At 41.0% G+C, this 20509-nt stretch overlaps 1 protein-coding gene across 1 annotated transcript in view; it reads left to right on the plus strand.

Moving 5' to 3' along the window:
* The window catches only part of fam171a2a (family with sequence similarity 171 member A2a), a 274253-nt gene that overhangs the window by 246531 nt on the left and 7213 nt on the right, over positions 1–20509 (plus strand). Inside the window, exons 6-7 of the mRNA XM_041173473.1 lie at positions 10411–10527; positions 16648–16771. Coding sequence (XP_041029407.1) covers positions 10411–10527; positions 16648–16771 — 241 coding nt within the window. The remainder of the gene's footprint in view (positions 1–10410; positions 10528–16647; positions 16772–20509) is intronic.

A 20509-nucleotide genomic window follows, 5' to 3' on the forward strand; every position in this document is an offset into this window, starting at 1 on the left:
TCTTGAAAGTACAGTCAAGAACAACTGTATAGCAGCTTTAACATGATAAAATATCCCAAGGTGCTGCGTGGGAGTATTATAAAGCAAGATTTGGTACTGAGCCACATAAGAAGATAGTAGGGCAGCTTTTTTTACTCATTTATGGGATGTGGGCATCACTGGGTAGGTCAGCATTAATTGCCCATCCCTAATTTCCCTTGAGAAGGTGGTGGTGAGCTACCTTCTTGAACCACTGCAGTCTGTGTGGTGTAGGTATACCCATAGTGCTGTTAGGGAGGTGGTCGTGTTCCCATGTATCTACTGCCCTTGCCCTTCTAGATGGTAATGGTTGTGGGTTTGGAAGTTGCTGTCTAAGGATCCTTGGTGAGTTCCTGCAGTGCACCTTGTAGACAGTACACACCGCTGTCACTGTGCATTGATGGTGGAGGGAGTGAATGTTTGTGGATGGGGTGCCGATCAAGTTGGCTGCTTTGTCCTGGATGGTGTCAAGCTTCTTGAGTGTTGTTGGAGCTGCACTCATCCAGGCAAGTGGAGAGTATTCCATCACAGTCCTGAATTGTGCCTTGTAGATGGTGGACAGGCTTTGGGGAGCCAGGAGATGAGTTACTTGTCTCTGATCTGCTTTTGTAGCCACAGTTTTTATATGACTAGTCCAGTTCAGTTTCTGATCAATAGTTACCCCCAGGATGTTGATAATGGGGGATTCAGCGATGATAATGCCATTGATTGTCAAAGGGCGATGGTTAGAATCTCTCTTGGAGATGGGCATTGCCTGGCATTTGTGTGGCACGACTGTTACTTGCCACTTATCAGCTCAAGCCTGGATATTGTCCAGATCTTGCTGGATTTGGACATGGAATTCTTCAGTATCTGAGGAGTCATGAATGGTGCTGAACATTGTGCCACATTAGGTGGTGGGGCAAGGCTCAGAGATTTCAGTGTTCATTGTTTATTTAGTTGATGTTTAAATGTTTAAAATAAATGCTAAGTCGTCTTGATTATTGCATTTTTAAAACAGGGTGTAAAGGGGGAGCTGCACTTTCAAAGGGTCCAGACCTAAATCACCTCAGTACAGGGTTACAGCGGTGCATGTATGGTACTGTCATTATGATGAGTTATACAATGCTCAATGTATCTTCAATAAATCAGTACAAAAAGGACTTGCATTTCTATAGCACTTTTTAGTTCACAATGTCTCAAAATATTTTACAGCCAGTTAAATACTTTTGAAGGGTAGTCACTGTTGTAATGGTAGTGAAGAAAACCTCTTCATGGGGTGTGGAGGGCAGGAGGAGATACCATTATTTGCCAGGTTGACCTTGTTAAGGAGTAGGAAAGGAAGTGAGGACTACAGGAAGTTCTACTCTGCAATAGACCTGTTGTCTATTTTGCTCTTGAGCTGGTGCTATACAGATCAGCCATAATGTCACTGAATAGTTTTAACAGGCTTGAGGGGCTGAATGGTTTATTCTTATTCCTATGATGGGGGAGGGGTAGTCTTATCAGTCTGTATTGCCAGTGGGATACCTCAAACATGAGCAGACATTTGAGTGTACTCTGCCCGTGAAGCCCAGCAGTATGCATTTGTAAAGCCTGGAGAAACATTGCATTCACCCATGCCCACATTCCTTGAGGTGATGAATGCACAACAAAATCTGAGTTGTTTATTGTGGGTCTAGTGAAATATATTTTGAGGATCACTGGAATATTCATGGCTTTAAATTGGAATCAAACCTTCTTGCCATTAATTATCTTGTCAAATAAATATAATGTTAGAAACTTTACTAGGATACTATTATGTTAAATATTTATGAAAACTTTGCCCCCGGAGCTGTATAAAACAAGTGGAGTGCAATGGTAGATTGACAGAACCCAGTTGGATGAAATGCACTTCGACTCCATGATTGCCCTTACGTCTGATAGGTGCACACGCAAACATAGGATAAGCACAGTTCTAACTTGATTGCTTTGCTACGACTTTGCTTCTTGGCAATTAATACAATAGCATTGGTGTGTCAGTGAGATATATGCATGGTATCAGCTGTAATTTCTGTCGTCTTAAAGGCAAACAGGCAAACAGGACTGCGCTGGCTTCAGAACTGGGGAGGGATGTATGAGAGCTTGAGCTTTCCATTTCTGTCGCTGACCATTCTTTATGACTGGCTTGCAAGTCTGAGAGCGGGTAGGCAGATGGCAGACTAGAAGAAGAACACAAGTTTTTGTGACAATCATGAATTAGGGCGCAGAAAGATGCAGGAATAGCATGGAATATTGCATCAAAAATAAAGCGATCTCAAACACGGATGCAGCATTCCCAGATGTGACTTTTGTCCGGGTGAAGGAACCCCAAGTAAGATGCTGGGTTAGATTCACCTACTTTTTTGACTCATTTCCCTAAACCCTTCCACTCTATCTAAGTGACCTCGTTGTAAAGCCTTGCAATATTTAATTGCAAAAGGCACTTTCTAGTAGATTTATCATTTGCTTGCCGTTTTATAGGCTTCTGGCTGCTCTCCCACAATTAAGTTTCTAAGTAAATATTTGAAGGGGAAACATTTGCAGGGCTGTGGGAAACGAGCAAGGGAATGTGACTGATTGAGTAGCTCTTTCAAGGAGCCAGCGCAGGCACAATGGGCCAAATGGCCTCCTTCTATGCAGTAGGATTCTATAATTTTCAGTGTATATCTTAATTCCTATAAATTGAGTAACTCTGGCGCATATTAAATGTATATAAATGGGTTCAGTGTTATTTGCCTAATGTTGGTGTGTTTCATAACAGGTTTTGTAGTTTTCGAATTGAGCACTTGTCATCTCGTATTTTAATATGAGTGACTGTGAATAGATACTGGCAATATTAAAGAAACAAAGTGCATGAGAGAGACTTTTAGCTCCAAACAGAAACTTCCACAGTAACAAAAATAGACCCATCAAAAATGAGATGAAATCAGATCGAATGCGTTTCAGAATATAAGTAAATAGGATTTAATTACTGAGCTCCCTGAACCTTTGGGTGATTGAATGTGGTGAGTGTACCACTTACTTACAGACAGACTGATGCCTGCAGTGTTTGTAACTGTTAGAATTATCTGGGAGTGCTGTGACTCAGGAGGATAACTGATTGGCTAATTTGCCAGCTTGTCTTAATTAGTTATTGCTCAATCGCAGTCTTTTTACCTGTAAAAAGAACCCTCATTTTTTCTCAGTCTGTTGTAAGATTGTTAGAAGGTAGTCAGTTCCTGATGACTGAATAAGAAGGCTCTTCTTGTGTTTGGCCCACAGCATTATTCATTTGTCAGCAACTCACAGTAAAATACCACAAAAACCTTTCTGTTGATCAAGTTTAATTGTGCTGAGAGATCTTCTGAAGTGTAACAAGGTTCATATTAGTTGAAGTGCTCCACCTGATGGTTTTATTTGAAAAGATATTGGTCAGTACAGTACAAAGAGTAGATACTGAGAAATTATTTCCTCTGACTGGGGAATCTAGAACAAGGGAGCATAGTTCCAAGGTAAGGGATAGATCATTTAGGACTGAGATGAGGAGAAATTTCTTCACTCTAAGGTTTGTAAACCTTTGGAATTCCCTACGCCAGAGGGTTGTGGATGTGCTATCATGGAATATGTTTAAGGCTGAGATAGACAGAATTTTGGTCAAGGGATGTGGGGAGCGGGTGAGAAATTGGAGTTTAAGCCCACGATCAGCCATGATCGTATTGAGTGGTGGAACAGGGTTCTTATGGTCTACTCCTGCTCCTATTTCTTATGTTCTGATATTCTTAAAAGAATGGAAACTAGAAGGTCCCAAACCTGATCTCCATCCTGTAGTGAAAAAGTTGACTCCAGCTGGGGTAATACTTGAGATACTATGTTGGACTCAGCACTCCTAGGCTAAAGTAGGGAATCATAGAATGGTTACAGCACAGAAGGAGGGCATGTAGCCCATCATGCCCTTGCTGGCTCTTTGCACCTTAACTGCCACCTCCCTTCCTTTTTTCATTCTTTTGAAGGCCACTTTTGAATCTACCTCCACCACACTGTCAGGCAGTGTATTCCAGACCCTAACTACTCGCTGCGTAAAAAAGATTTTCCTCATATCGCTTTTGCTTCTTTTGTCAATCACCTTAAATCATTTTCCTTTGGTTCTCGATCCTGCCATCACTAGGAACAGTTTCTTCTTATCTACACAGCCCAGTCCCTTCATGATTTTGAATACCTTTATCAAATCCCTGGTCAACCTTATAGCCCCAGCTTCTCCAATCTATCTATGTAACTGAAGTTCCTCATCCCTGGAACCAGTCTCATGAATCTTTTCTGCACCCTCTTTAATGCCTTCACATCCTTCCTAAAGTGTGGTGTGCAGAACTGGATGCAATGCTCCGGTTGAGGCCATACCAATGTTTATACAGGTTTATCATAACTTCCTTGCCTTTTTACTCAATGCCTTTATTTATAAAGCCCAGGATCCCATATGTTTTATTAATTGCTCTCTCAACCTGCCCTGCAATCTTCAATGATTTGCACATTTATACCTCCAGGTTCCCCTGCTTCTGCATCCCCTTTGGAATTGTGCTCTTTATTTTACATTGTCTTTCCTGTTCTTCCTATCAAAATAAATCATGTCACTTCACTGTGTTAAATTTCATCTGCCACTTGTCCATGCATTCCAGCAACCTATCTGTCCTTTTGAAGTTTAGCACTATTCTCCCCACAGTTTCCAATACTTCCAAGTTTTATGTCCTCTGCAAAATTCTAGGTCATTATAAAACAAGAAGAGCAGGGATCCTAACACCAACACATGTGGAACCCCAAAAATAAACCTTCCTCCATTCTGAACAACAACTCTTCACCACTATTCTCTGTTTCCTGTCACTCAGGTGATTTTATATCCATGTTGCTACTGAGCCTTTTATTCCATGAGCTCAAACTTTGCTCACAAGCCTGTTGTGTGGCACTGTTTCAAATGCCTTTTGGAACTCCACATCAACTGCATTACCTTCATGAACCAGAGTTCCTTACCCTCACCAATTACTGTTGAGTGGCCCTTCACTAGTAAGTATGTTGGGATGAGGACAGAATTAGGCTCAGTTGTGATGGTGTCCATAGTTGATTAGCTGCCTGGCACTACTGCAAAAAAAAAAGAAATACGATGAAATGGTGAAAAATGATCACTTGGGGGAGAGACTGGGGGCCAGTCATTCTGGGCCTCTGTTAGGGCCAATACTTAGAGGAAGAGATTTGGGGAGAATTTGGGGGTCGAGCAGTGAGGGCAGGAATATATAGAGATTTAAATATTAAAAATAGCACAGCTTTTTCAACAGGTTGTACAGAAAGTGTAGGTTGGGTTGTAAGCAGTTGCAAGTGCAGCATTTGAACAGCAAAGTGTTCATATAACAGGATCAACACCTGACATTTATTGGGTTATAGAATAAAAGTGGCTTGGGGACAGAGTTAAGTAATCTAATTTAACATTTGGGATGAAAGTGTAACTGAACTAAACAGTGCAGGAAGTCTGCCCTAACTCGCTCCTGAAACCGGCAAAGAAATATGATCATGCATAAAGTGTACCGATGTTTTTATCCATGATGCCATTGTGATAGATCCAACTCTTGGGGTAGATCTTGACTTTATGCGATGGCACTAGCAAGTCAGCAGCCCATTTTCCATCTCTACTGACTTGCTAGCATATGTTCTACCAATAGCATGAAGTCAAATTCTTATCCCTCACCACCAACCGGTACCCCCCCCCACCTCCCAAAAAAAAATTTGCCAAATAAGTTTACGTCAGTTTGACATCTATTAACACAAAATCGTGATTTATTTGCAAGACTGCTGAAAATAAATTCTGGAATGTGATCCCCAAAAATCTGGCAGAATGCCCAAAATGTTGTAATAAAAACAGAATATATAACTTCATCAGTTACTATAATAAAGCAGTGGTTCAGATTATTAGGCATTCCGTTCAGTGCAATGTAATGAAAACCAGAAAATGTCATCTGAAAGGATTCTTTCTCTTTATCAAAATTAACTTTTTTTTATCTCAGCAAGTGCCTGTTACTACATGCACACTTGATGTGTTTAATTGGTTTGCTGCATGTTTCTGACATTCTTGTCCACATTCAGATATCTGCACCTCCTGTCAGCTGACTGCATACGGTACCACTCTTTTTCTTCTCATTCCCTCCATTTCCTTAAAATAAAAGCAAAATACTGTAGATGCTGGAAACCTGAAACAAAAACAGAAAATGCTGGAAAAACTCAGCAGGTCTAGCAGCATCTGTGGAGATAGAAACAGAGTTAACGTTTCGAGCCCACGTGACCTGAAGAAGGACTCAAAATGTTAACTCTGATTCTCTCTCCACAGCTGCTGCTAGACCTGCTGAGTTTTTCCAAAATCCATTTCCTTGTTGGCTCAAGCCAGACCCTCACTCAGAATCATCTAGTCTCTTCAATATTGAGGTTGATTGCCCAGATATGCCCAAAACCTCTGCCACTGGGAGCACAGCTTGCAAACATGGTCCCCACAATATTATTGATGGGGAAGAGGATTCTAATCTATGCTGTGACAGATGAATCTCCATGTTAGGAATGTACATTCAGAAAATCAGCTCTATTGTCACTGTAGCCAGAGAATGCAGCAAATCCCACCTTTATCTACCTCTGACTCCTCCATCTTTATGTATAGTTAGCAGCTTCTCCTCATTTATCCACCATCTCTGTATCCACAGTCTTAGCCATCAGAAGGGTGATTGATGCTCTATTGCTTTATCTTCACTACAGTAAAAACTATCTACAAATTTTACCATTATATCACTTACTATATACAACAACAACTTGCATTTATATAGTAACTTTAGCATACTAAAATGTCCCAAAGCACTTCACAGGAGTGTTATAAGGTAAATGTGACGCCAGGCCATATAAGATATTGGGATAGATGACCAAAAACTTGGTTAAAAAGGAAGATTTTAATGATTGCCTTAAAGGAGGAGAGAGATCTACATAGATGGAAAGGTTTAGGGGGGGAACTCCAGAGCTTAGGGCCTAAGCAGCTGAAGGCATGACCATCCATAGTAGAGTAATGAATATTAGGATGTGCAAGAGGCCTCAATTGGGGGACGTGCAGAGATCTCAGGGTTGTGGCAGACATTACAGAGATAGGGAGAGGTGGATTTGAAAGTAAGGGCAAGAATTTTAAAAATGTTGTATGATGAGTGAACGGGACTTGATGTGAGTTAAAATATGAGCAGCAGAGTTTTGCTACCATGACCTCTCTTTTCCTTCATGACTTGATCCAGCTGGTTGGGCTATACATTGGTACTGTTGGCTGTTTATTTAACTTTACAACTGGTGTAATCAGAATTGTGCTCATGTACTCCATGTTAATAGATAGCATTGAGGTGTAGGAACTGCCCCTTTCTACATGACCCAGTGCAATATAGACCAGGGATTGAAGCTGATGACCTTCATTACAGGTTCAAGCCCCAGCTATAAAATGAAATGGATGACTGCAGCAGAAGAAGAGGTTTACAATGTTGCTAAAAAGAATAATAAACTTGAGGATCGGGAGTTTTAAAATCAGCAATGGATGCTCAAGAAATTGATGAAGAGAGGGAAAATAGAATATGGGAGTAAACTTGCAGAAATATGAAAAAAGATTCAAAAAGCTTTTACAACTATGTGAAGAAGTAATTAGCAAAAGTAAATGTAGGTCCCTCAGAGGCAGGAGAAATTATAATGGGGAATAAGGAAATGACAGAGAGATTAGGCAAGTACTTTTGCCTGTCCTCACAGTAGAAGATATAAAGAACCTACCGAGGATTGTGGTGAACCAAGGGTTTAATGAGAGTGAGGAACTTAAAGTAATTAATATGAGTAACAGTAAATTACTGGACAAATTAATGGGACTAAAATCCAACATATCCCCTGGGCTTGATGGTCTACATCCTAGGATTTTAAAAGAGTTGCCTGCAGGGATGGTGGATGCACTGGTTTTGATTTTCCAGAGTTAGGGATTAGATTCTAGAATGGTCTCCGTGGACTGGTAGGTAGCAAATGTCACCCTGCTATTAAGAAAACGAGAGAGAGAGAAAACAGGGAAGTATAGGCTAGTTGGCCTGACATCTGTAATAGGGAAAATGCTGGAATCTATTATTATGGATGCGGTAATAAGACACATGGAAAATTATATTATGATTTGGCAGGGTCAACACATTTTTATGAAATGCAAATCATGTTTGACAAAACTATTAGTGTTTTTTTTTAAGGATATAACTAGTACAACGGATGAGGGAGAACCTGTGGATGTAGCATCTTTGGATTTTCAGAAAGTATACGATAAGGTGCCACACGAGGTGGTTGCATGAGACTAGGGCTAATGGGATTGGGAGTAATATATTAGCATGGACTAAGGATTAGTTAACTGAGAGAAAATAGGGAATAGGAATAAACTGTTATTTTTGGGGTGGTGAGATATATATATCGAAGTGCAATGTATCCAAGTTTGCTAATGACATAAAGCTAGGTGGCACAGTAAGCTCCATGGAGGATACAAAGGGGCTACAAAGGGATACAATCTAGTTAAGTCATTGGCCAAGAAGGTGGTTATATGGAAATTATTGTGGGAAAGTATGAAATTATCCATTTTGGTAGGAAGAAAGGAAACACAGAATATTTTTTGAAAGTTCAGAAGCTAGTTTCTATTCAAAGGAATTTGTGGTCCTTGCACATGAATCACAAAGTTAATATTCAAGCAGAGCAAGCAATGAAGAGGGCATATAGTAATGATGAACGATCACAAACCTGAAATGTTAACTTGCTTCTCTGTCCATGGACCTGTTAAGTGTTTCCAGCATTTTTTGTTTTTATTTTAGGCAAATAGTATATTGGCCTTTATTGCAAGTGGGCTTGGAGTATAAGAGGAAGGAAATCTTGCTACATTTCTGTAGAACTTTGGTGACATGACACTTGGAGTATTGTGTAAAGCTTTGGTATCTTTATCTAAGAAAAGATATACTTGCCTCAGCAGGGGTGCAATAAAGGTTCACCAGATTGATTCCTGGGATGAAAGGGCTGTCCTATGAGGAAAGGTTGAATTGAATAGGCCCATATTCTCTGGAGTTCAGAAAAATTAGAAGTGATCTCATTGAAATGTGTAAAAGTCTTAGAGCATTTGACAAGGTCGATATTGATGGGTCCAGACCACTGGCTGGACAGTATAAAATTCAGGGTCATAATATCAGGATAAGCACTCAGCTGTTTAGAACTAAGATGAGGAGAAATATTTTCATTCAGAGGGATAAATCTTTGAAATATCCTACCCTAGAGAGCTGTGGATGCTTAGTCAATGAGTAAATTTAAGGCTGAGATTGGGGCACCAAGGAACTTGGAAGGATGTTAAGATGGGGCAGGAAAGTGGAATTGATACACAAGTTTGACCTGATTTTTATTGAATGGCAGAGTAGACTTGAGGTGGAATATGGTCTACTCCAGTTCCTATTTCTTATGGTCTTATGAAAAAATATTTTACAAGGATGAGATCCGAACTGACAGGTTCTAACAGTCAGGAAAGATTGAACAGGCTGTGTTTCTTTTCTCCAGAAAGTACAGGCTGGGGGTGATATGATAGAGATCTTTAATATCATGAAGGAGTTCAATAAGGTACATGTGGAGTTTTTCCACGTATGGGGGAGTTCAAAACTAGGGGTCATAAATGTAAGATACTCGCTAATGAATTCAATGAGTAACTCGAGAGAATCTTATTTAGTCAGAAACTAGTGGGAATAGGGAACTCACTACCACATGTTTGAGGTGAGTAGCATGTAAGCATTTAAGAGGAAGTTAGATCAATAGACGAGGGAGAATGGAATAGAAGGATATGGGAATTAGGTGAGATTAATTAAGGTGGGAAGAGGCCTGTGTGGAGCATATACACCAGCAAAGACCTGTTGGGCAGAATGGCCTGTTTCTGTGCTGTAAATTCATGTCAGTGTTTTCCAGACCATAAAAGTATGGGACCTCAGAATGTTATAGTCTTTTATTTAATCTCGGCATTTCCTGGATCCCCGCTTTCTCCTTTTTCCAGAATTGTATCTCTGTGATTCCCTTAAACTGAAAACCTTTTATTGGTTTATGAATCTTACCAGAGTTACAAGAGCATCAATCATGCAGTTCAGCCATTGAGAGAGGAAAAAATTTCTTGGTAAAATTTTGCATTTTCTCCAAATGCAGTCATCTTTTCTAAACATGCAGTGCTCTTCTGTAAATCAAAGTCAGAAGACAGCAAATCTCTCTGATGACTCCTGAGTATGGAACAGAGGGGTGGGAAGAAACATTTTGGCTGCTGAAGACTTGCTGTTTAGCCAGCTCTGAATTTCAGTGCATGTGACCACTTTTCAACAACCTGTTTTTCAGGGGCCTGGCTCAGAAGTGGAACCGGGCTGATTAAGAACGACGGAGGCCAGTTCACGTGGTCATACATTGCTCCGCAGCTAGGCTACTGGGCTGCAGCCATGTTTCCGTTAACCCAAGGTAAGCTGAAATGGTTTGTCCAAATCCTGCTCTTTATGAAGAGAGAGACTAAAGTTACTCCTTTAGTGAGCAGATCAGGAACCAAGTATTGATTTTTGAGTAGTTCCTGCTGTCGAACGCAATCATCATACAGAATTCTGTTTGCATCTAAAACTCCTGTGAATTTATTTTAAAGTATTCAATTCCTGGATTGTATCCCCACGATCTGAGAGGGAACAATAGGACCTCCTATCAGTAATAGGTTTACTGGATTATGAAGAGTGGTAAAAAGTGAGTCAGATGCACAGAAGGTCACTCAGACATCAAAAAATGAATCAAAAACCTGCAGTGTGGAAGTTTGGGGCTTAATAAGAAAGGAAGACTTGCATTTATATAGTGCCATTCACAACCTCAAAACTTCCCAAAGCATATTACAGCTAATGAAGTACCTCTTGAAGCATGGCCACTGTTGTAATTTCGGAAATGTACCAGCCAATTTGTGCACAGTAAACTCTCTCAAACAGCAGTATGATAATCACCAGATAATCTATTTTTAGTGATGCTGATTGAAGGATAAATTGGCGAGCACATCAGGGAGAATACCCCTACTCTTCAAAATAGAGCCACGGGATCTTTTACACCCACTTTGGAAGATCAAGGGGATCTCCTACATCTCATCTGAAAGACGGCAGCTCCGCCAGTGTAGCACTCCCTCAGTACTGCGTTGGGCTGTCAGCCTTGACTTTGTGCTCAAGTCTCAGGAGTGAGGCTTGATCTAATAACCTTCTTACTGAGAGTGCTAACCACTGAGCCATGGCTGACATTTTGCCAAGTAAATGAGATGTACAGTATCACAACTATACATTCTAGAAGTAAATTAGGCACTTGCAATCAAATCATGAGGCATTTAACAGGGGATGGGCAGAATCACAAAATCTTACAGCATTGAAATAGGCCACTTTCCCCATCAAGGCACCCCACTGCTCATTATACAATATGGGATGAGCTTAACAGCCAAGGTTGTGGCCAGAAAGCTGTTGACAAACTTTCCACAGGCATTTCCAGCAGCTCTGATGGGATTTAATGCTATCAGGCAGTCTACTGTCTGCCGTCCTGGCTCCCATTGCCTTTAAAGAGAAGATCCTAACTCCAGGAGCTGCCAGACAAACATATGGCCAGCAGTTCTACAGTCCCAGCAACACCACTGCTAGGTATGACGGTGGCCACAGCTCGGACAGTAGGAGGTCCAGAGCAGCAGCAGAGATTGCAGCGGTTCAAGAAGGCAGCTCAGCGCCACCTTTTCAAGGGCAATTAGGAATGGGCAATAAATGCTAGCCTAGTCAGCGAAGCCGACTTCCCGACATCCCCAGCCCCCAGGTAACCCAATAGATATACCTTGGCATGGGGCGTAGGGTTATAGCATGTGGCATATACCTTCCTGCTGCTAGTATTCTACTGACAGCAACAGGTTGAGGCCCTTATGTGGCCCTTAATTGGCCACTTAAGAGCGTCAATTGACCTCTAGGGTGGGAAGGCTGACCTTGATATTTCCCACCCCGACTTAAACGGGGCAAGTCATGAAGCTGACGGACTCTTCAACCCACACCTTAGTACTCAATTATACGACCTCCCTCCATCCCCCCCCCCCCACCCCCCTCCAGCCTGATGTGTTGGGGAGTTACTTTCTGCCCAATTTGTTGCCACATTTTGTGGCAACTGTCTTAATTTTGTTTTAAAGGAATTTAAGGGTCTTGTTTCCACAATTTCTGGCAGAGAATTCAACATCCTACTCTTCTGTGTAAAGGTATTTTGTCTAATCTTCACTTTAATTTGTTTTGTGCCTATCTTCAATTTGTGACTCCTCGTTTTTATCTCACCAGGCAGTTTACCTAATAATTCTTCATGATCTTTATAACCTCCATACCTCCATGTCTCCTCCATAGCCACTCACCCATTTGTGACCATGGGCAGACCTCAGAAGCTATGCTGAACTATGTTGAACTGAAGATGAAAAAAATTAAACTTCCAACAGCCTAACAAACTCTGACTCAAACACACTTCACACTGGAAAATAAACGCTCATTCATAGAACCTGTTCAGAAAAATTAAATCCCCTCAAGTGGTCAATCTGTTGTATAACCAAATATCTCCTTCATTTAATACATTAAAGACATAAAATCCTTAAATAAACTCTTCAAACGGTCAATAAAAATGTGAACACAGCCCCCCAATAAACTAAGTGGTTCTGGACCTTTTGAAACTCAGCCAAGCATTCATAAAGGGCTCAGGTATAATAACAAACCCTGGGAAATTTTAAACAATGGGTTCTATTGAAATTGCAAAAACAGATAGCTGATTGCTTCTTGTAAGCTACACCAGATGGTCTGTCAATCAATACACTCCAGCACTGATGTCTGTTTTTTCACTCAAAGTGAAAGATATAGACTTTTTTTCAAATTTTAAGGGATGGGGATTTAAATCACTTCAGATCATGACCTTTAAACAGACCACAAGCATTTTAATTTCCTCCATAAAATCATGGTTCCCATAGCTGAGAGTTAAGGATGTTGGAACAACAAACATTGGGTGTGTTTGTACTCAGCAGTCAAATCACATGGTCCTGCTGAATTCTGGCTTCCTGCCAGTGATTCACACCCCATCCCCCTCACTTTTCTGGCAAAAATGGGATCTGCTGGCAATAGAGGTGGGGCTTCCTTATATGGGCCCTGCCTGCCTTTTTTAAAGGTCTCCCAAGTCATCCTGACTCAGCAAAAATCCAGATCAAAGTCTTGAAAATAGATTGTGGTTCAGACATTTCCCATGTGGCCTTTGAGCTCCTACATTACAACTGTGATTCTTCTTCAAATGCACCTCATTGACTATGAAACTACACTGGGACACCCTGAGCTTGTGAAAGCGCCACATAAACGCAAATCCTTTTCTTTCTTTGGACCAATATGTGGAGAAGCCTGGTATTGTGGGGTCCACCTGTGTTACTTCTTCCAAATCTCAATAGGATGCTGCAGTAAATGGCAGGGGTTGAGGAAGAGAAGTGTGCACTGTAAGGCCTTTCTGGATGGAAGGACTAAGGTGGACCAAATGGCCTTCCTAGGTTGCTTTGAGCTGGATTAATTCTGATGTTGGTATTCAGGTCAGGTGAGCTAGGCGAGGATCTCTTTGGACCACAATTGTGTTTCTGAAGGAATCCCCATTTTAACTTCTTTTACTAAACTAATTAAATATGCTGAACTTCATAAGCCTATAGTGAATAAACCCAGATAGAGTGTGGGTGCAACATTGAAGATTTGAGAAGTGGTTGGAAACTTATGACCAAGGCTACTGGATGCAATATTTTTGCAGATCTGATCTGCTTTCAGCCCTGATTTTGTATTGTAACTTTAAATCCACAATTACACTAGGAATTAAGATGTGTTGCGTTCACAAACGCTGTTAGTGATGGTAATGATTGAATGCCAAACATATTTCAAAAGGGATTTGGATATATACTTTGAAAAGAGAAATATAGACAGGGGCTAGGACCTAACTGGATAGCCCTTTCAAAGAGCTGACACAATTTGATGGGTCGAATAGCCCCTTCTGAGCTGTAAGATATTACAAATCTATATTTCAATGACAAATCATTCTAGGTGTTGTGTTTTATGTCTTGGAGATATGAAAAGATGACACACCAGTTTTTATGTCTGAATGGGAACTTTATTTACAGTGCTTTTTAAATATCCATACTCATGCTTACTGTTTGCTTTCAGTTTAGTTTCTCGTTCTCAGTCACCACATCCAGGCTTGACTAACAGCGCACAGAACAGGGAAGAGTCAACAGACACACACAGTCAAACACTGAATACTGCACTATGCAGTTGCTAGACTCTGACAAAAGAATGTCAATTGTAATTTCCGTTTCTTCGCCAGACTTTGATCATTTTATTTGTTTTTATGTAAAATTTGCATTTATCAAGGCAAGTGGTTACTGGAGGATGAAGTCCCTTTGCTTGAAGCATTCCCAGGTTTGGTGTAGAATTCACTGAGGATAATACCACTTGTGGTTATCTTCAATGTATCTCAGTCCTATCATTGGATGAAAATTTCCATTTCCCACACAAACCGTTGAGAGTGAGGAACGTTATCCAATGGTGAGCTACAGGCACGAACTCACACCCACCCCATGGATTGAGTTTGAATGGCCCAAACATACGATATATAGGACACTAACTGTCACAGAAATAAACTTTCAATCTCATCAGTATGGGCTGAATTTGAATATCGAGAGGCTTGCCAACAATATTTCACAGGAATTAAGTATTAAATTCTTCTTGGCTTTCCATTTTAGTGTTCCACTTCTTAGAATTTTACAGCATCATTCGGCCCATCATGAGTGTGCCAGTTCTTTGAAAGAGCTATCCAATTAGTCCCATAACCTTGCTCTTTCACCATAATCTAGCATTTTTTTCCCTTTTCAAGTATTTATCTAACTTACCTTGAAAGCTATTATTGAATCTGTTTTCATCACCCTTTCAAGTGATGCATTCCAAAATATAGCAACCCGTGCCAATATTTGTTTCCATAAAGCCCCTCTGGTTTTCCAATTACCTTACATCTGTGTTCTCTGGTTACCAATCCTTCTGTCACTACAAACCATTTTCCTTATTTACTGTATCAAAACCCTTCATGATTTTGAACACTTCTATTAAATCTCCTCAATATCTTCTCTGCTCTGAGGAGAACAACCCCACTTTCTGTAGTCTCTCAACGTAACTGAAACCTTTCATCCCTGGGAATATTGCTGGGATTATTACATTAAACTAACGAAACAGTTGGTGAGTTTAACATGGGTCTCAATGGCCTTTGGTCCCTTGGAGTCAGGAAGGGAAAAATCAGCCAAGGTTCAATTCTAATAAGACCATGGAAGGTACAATTCTTGCAAATAATAACTATTCTCGTCTTAATAAATGCTTGGACAAGATTATCTGCACAGCATCTCAAGTTGGATTACTATATCACTATTCTCAGCAGCTTTTACCATTGATGTTTAAGTGTTCCTGACACATTATTAGTCACTCACAGGGACTGAGAGGCCTTGGGTTTTGCCCAGTTTCCTGTTGAAATCCCTTTTCCACATTTGGCTTGCGTGAACCACACAGCTGCAGAAATAAATGTTGGAAACTCAAACCAGAACTGTGTAAAACTGGCTGTGTCCATCCAGAAATCTGGCTTTAAATGTTGCCTTGACTTGAGAGAATATTTCTTTTGGAGAATTATAACGGAAATGTGAATTCTCTGCTTATAACAGAGAATCACCTGTCTTGGACAAATCCTAACAGACACCAGGACTGGATTCTTCACTTCACAATGCACACACTCATGCCAGAACTGAGTGCGAGGATGACAATTTGTCTGAACAACATTCGTTGACAGAATAAACAATGTTTCAGCTGAATTTAAATAGAAAAGTTGCAACATTAATATTTTAATGCTGTGCATTTACTGGTAAAAATTATGCATATAAATAGTATCTTGGCAAACTAAGACGTCTACTATACTGTGTATATCCTACGTAACCTTATGACTAATGTTCCACTGTGTAGTAAGCGCAAATACTTAAGACAGGCTAGAACTATCTGTAAAAAATAAACAAGGGATCTGGAAGTATTTCTGGATGTAGTCAGTTTTACCAGTCTTCCCTACTCCCACCCTCTCAAGTTAAAAATATTTTTAAACACCAAATTGTGATTCACTGGTAAAGCATATAAGTTAATGATTTGGAAATTAGGAATGAGGGAAAATGGGCAGGACATTCCCACCCAAAGGGTATTAGAGGGCATAATAACAAACATGATAAATGGGTTCAAGATATGATTAAATGTCTTTCTGGATGAAGAAGAAATGAGGGGATATGGTGGGTATGTGGGATTTTTATATCAAAAACGGATAGGTTTGTTTTAATCCTTCCCTATTACTTAAAAACCCTAATGTTCGCCTTCTGGCAAGTAATAATAAACAAGGGCACAAAGGACATTTTTAAAGGCTGATGTTGAATAACATAGCCATTTATGTCTGCTTCTGTCATACTGGCTTTCTTTTGAAGTTTATTAACTTGTAACTCAGAATTTTATTATTTGTTTACAGCTGCAGTCAACCCCTCGAGATTTGGAGACATCACAACCTACCATACCATATTTCTGCTCACCATTCTTGGAGCTATGGCTCTTTTGGTTTTGGTTCTTCTGTGCTTGCTTCTCTATTATTGCAGGTAAACCTGTGATGTGTTTTGTTGTTTTCTTTACAATCAGAGTCTAATTTTTTTTCTTTTCCCTTTTACCCCTTTGCCCCCTTTATTCCTCCTTCAAGGATCATTTGCTCCTTGGGTCCTGAACATCCAGGAGGGTGGAACATACTGCGTCAAAGATCACTTGTCCCCCTGATTGATTTTCAGGATCCTTAAACTTATGAACATGTTAGAGGTGATAGAGGAAGTTGCTATCTTCTTCTGTCCTCTTCGGTATGAAATTCCTGATCTCAGCTCAGATCTTTAGCTGAGAACTGACAAAGTCTACCTGACTGAGGCACAACAGCTTAAAGTGCAACCAGCTAACTGACTCAGGTTAAAGCTACAAGCAACTATTAACTGTGGAAGTCAAATTAACTTTGTAGTCCTTGGACTATTAAATTTCACAAGAGACTTTGCTATTGATAACCCTGTGAAGTTTGTTGGGTTTTTTACAGCAAATGTTTGCTCCAATCACTAAGTAATGAAAGTTGTACTCCACATTACTCCAGTTTAACAGCTCTTGTTGGAGTATAATTACTTAGGGCTGAACTTTCTGGCCCCGCCCAGGTTGGGGAGAAAAGGCAGACAGGACCTGAAAATACTGACACCAGCTGGCCTGCTGATTTCCCGATTTAGTTCCCAGCACTGGTCATTTCGACAAAAGCGGGTTTGGGATCAGCAGAGCTATCCGTGCCCATGATGTTGGCAGCCAATTGGGCTCACTAAGAGCCTTATTAAGCACAATTAAAGGAGGCAGACTGGGATTTTCCAATTGGCCTCCAGTTTCCTGGTCAGGTGGGGAGCAGTTTAGATGCCTGATGGTGGGCACCTTGTACCTCCTGTCTGCCTGGGTGTGGGTGCAGCCAAAGGTCGTCCTTTAGGGGAACTCCAGCGCCCCCCTCAGCCCTGCCATCCTCCCTCAGTGGTGGCCAGGCTTCTGTTTTTTACTTAATCTTGTAAAAAGTTGGCGAGAGGTCGCCTCCATGTTCAAGTGCCCTCTGTTATTTACCATCCATTGCAGGCTGCTGCTTCCCTCAAGCTGGAAGACCTCTCATTGGCCCTCCAGCTTCAAGAGCCCATCCACAGTCTTAATTGGACAGGAAACCCATCTACAAGGGGATATCTCCATGAAAATCCCAAGTGTTTTGATCCCCATGGAGATGATCGAACCAAAAGAACCGAATTTACCAAACGGCCCCAATGAAAAACCAATGGATAATATTTCACTGCTTATAACTTTTATTTTTACAATCAAATCAAAATTAACATTAAATTAAACTTGAATTAACAGACAAATCATGGTCAATATATATTAATAAACTACACATTAAATAGCATATACAATAAAGATAGATCTCACCGATTTACTAGGCAGCCCACTCAGCATATCTGGCACCAATTTCTTTCAAGACTATGAACTTCCTCAGGTAGAACTACAGTTCCTTTTCTTCAGAGATTTAGTCACCAATTCTCAGTCAACAGCAGTTCCCACTGAACCCAAGTCCCACTGGTACAGTCTGTAACAAAATTGCAATGTTTTCTAGAACCTCCTCAGCTTTTCTCTTTACTATCTTGATGGCATGTATCCAGCTCAGCTGTTGTATTACCTTTATCCAAACTCTCAGTGACAACCTTGGGTGCTGTTTGGCCAGTTCTGATCAACCAATCCCTTTAAAGTAATTGAAACAACGGCAGGAACCTTACTTTTCCTTATCTCTGCTCCCACATCCAGCCTTCATGTTCTTCTTTTTAAACTGTACCATAAGCTCTTCCTCTCTCGAACCTTGTCATGTTGACCAGCTTTCGCGCTGCAACCCAGGTCATATGGGCCCTTTCCCTTTTCCATGCAAGTGAACAAGTTGGTGTCCTGTAAGACCCCATCCAGGTAAGCCTTGCTGGCCTCCTGCAGGACTGTGATGGTCAAGCTCTTGAAGTACAGCTCAGTCCTGAAGTCCCTGGTGCTAGGCCAGGGGTGGTGCAGCTTCTTCATATCACCAGTGGCCAAGGTGCCCTTGCATCTCGGTGGCCAGCTCTTTGTGCCCCCAGAATCAGACTAGGTAACCTTGAATTTTATCTTCCCGAAGACAAGGAGGCTGCAAGATGATCTGATTGGTGGCTTCAAATAATGAAAGGATAAGGGAACCCAAAACAAGGGGACATATTTAAAAATTATCTTTAAGCAACCAAGAATGCATTTCTTCACACACTGTTGTTCTCATCACACAAGAAAATGTGTGAAGTATTGTCCTAGAAGGCCATAGATGCAGAATTAATTGAGTTGCTTAAAAGGGAATGAGTTACTTGAGTAAAATTACTAAGGAATATGGAGCAAGAGTTCCAACCTGCCCTGGGCCATTCTCCTGGAGGCAGGGTGGAATGGGGGGAGAGGGATGGGTGATGCAGCAGGCTACTCACCCACAGGTGTTGGGTAGCTAATTGACCTTGTTAAAGGTCAGGGGGAGGTAGTGGTGTAGTGGTAATGTCACTGGACTAGTAGTCCAGAGACCCAGCCTAATGCTCTGGGGACAGGGGTTCAAATCCCACCAGAGCAGCTGGTGGAGTTTAAATTCAATTATATAAGGAATCTGGAAAATAAAGCTAGTCTCAGTAATGGTAACCATGAAACTGTCATCAATTGTCATAAAGATCCACCTGGTTCCCTAATATCCTTTAGGGAAGTAAATCTGCAATCCTTACCTGGTCTGGTCTACATGTGACACCAGACCCACAGCAATATAGTTGACTCTTAACTGCCCTCTGAAATGTTCAGTTCAAGGGCAGTTAGAGATGGGCAACAAATGTGATGCCCACACCTTGTGAAAGAATATAAAAAAAAGCCAATTTAGGCCTAATATCAGAGGCCAACTAGAATTTTCTAGTTGGCCTTCAAGCCCCTGGAGACTGGTGATAGCCTCCCAGTGGCAGATTGAGAACCAGCGCTTTCTGGCAGGCCTAGAGTCCTTCCCTCCCCCTGCCTGGCTTCAGCTGCACCACAGGTCTCCCTAAGGAGGGGTTTCCCTGCCACAATGGCAGCCTGGCTACTGAAGGCATTTTTAAAATTTGAAGTTAAACAAGTTGGAGAGAGGGTGTCTCCTTTGTTGGCATGCTCAGCCCCTCACTTGCTTGAAAAGGCAGGCTGCTGCTTCAATGATGGAGGGCTTAAAGTGCAACATTTTCTATTGTTTGTTCCAACCCCTGTGTAAATAGCTATTTTTCCTTTTGGGTATCTGCAACATCTCTAACCTCTGACTTCATTGCCTGTAAATAAGATTGTGTAGCATAGTTTTCATTTATAAATAACTGAGGTGTTTTAAACTAGATTGCATGTCCTGCTACTTGAGGGAATCATTCAAAACTGTGACTTGTTTTTGTAGTTCACTATCAGCACATTAAGAACAGAAAGAATATTCTGAGGGTTGCAGACATTAGACACCAGGAGATGGGGTTCAAAACCATGACTATTGGATTTCTATGCTAGAAGCTCAGGCTCCACCTGCTGGGAGCTAGTGCTAGTGCATCATAGGGAATTGAACAATAGGATTTACCATCAAAATATAAGAATTATTTTCTTAGTCTAGGTGGTTGCCAGTCTTCAGTGTTACAAAAGCATGGGTGTGTTGCCATGATTTTCCTGTTGAGGGAGAATTCTGGTCAGTGTGCCCACAATTTCCCAGTATGATGGCAAAAATGAGTAAACTCAGCCCCAATTTATTGCCATTA

The sequence above is a fragment of the Carcharodon carcharias genome, chromosome 23 (genome assembly GCF_017639515.1).
Source record: "Carcharodon carcharias isolate sCarCar2 chromosome 23, sCarCar2.pri, whole genome shotgun sequence".
In the NCBI taxonomy this organism is placed as follows: Eukaryota; Metazoa; Chordata; class Chondrichthyes; order Lamniformes; family Lamnidae; genus Carcharodon; species Carcharodon carcharias.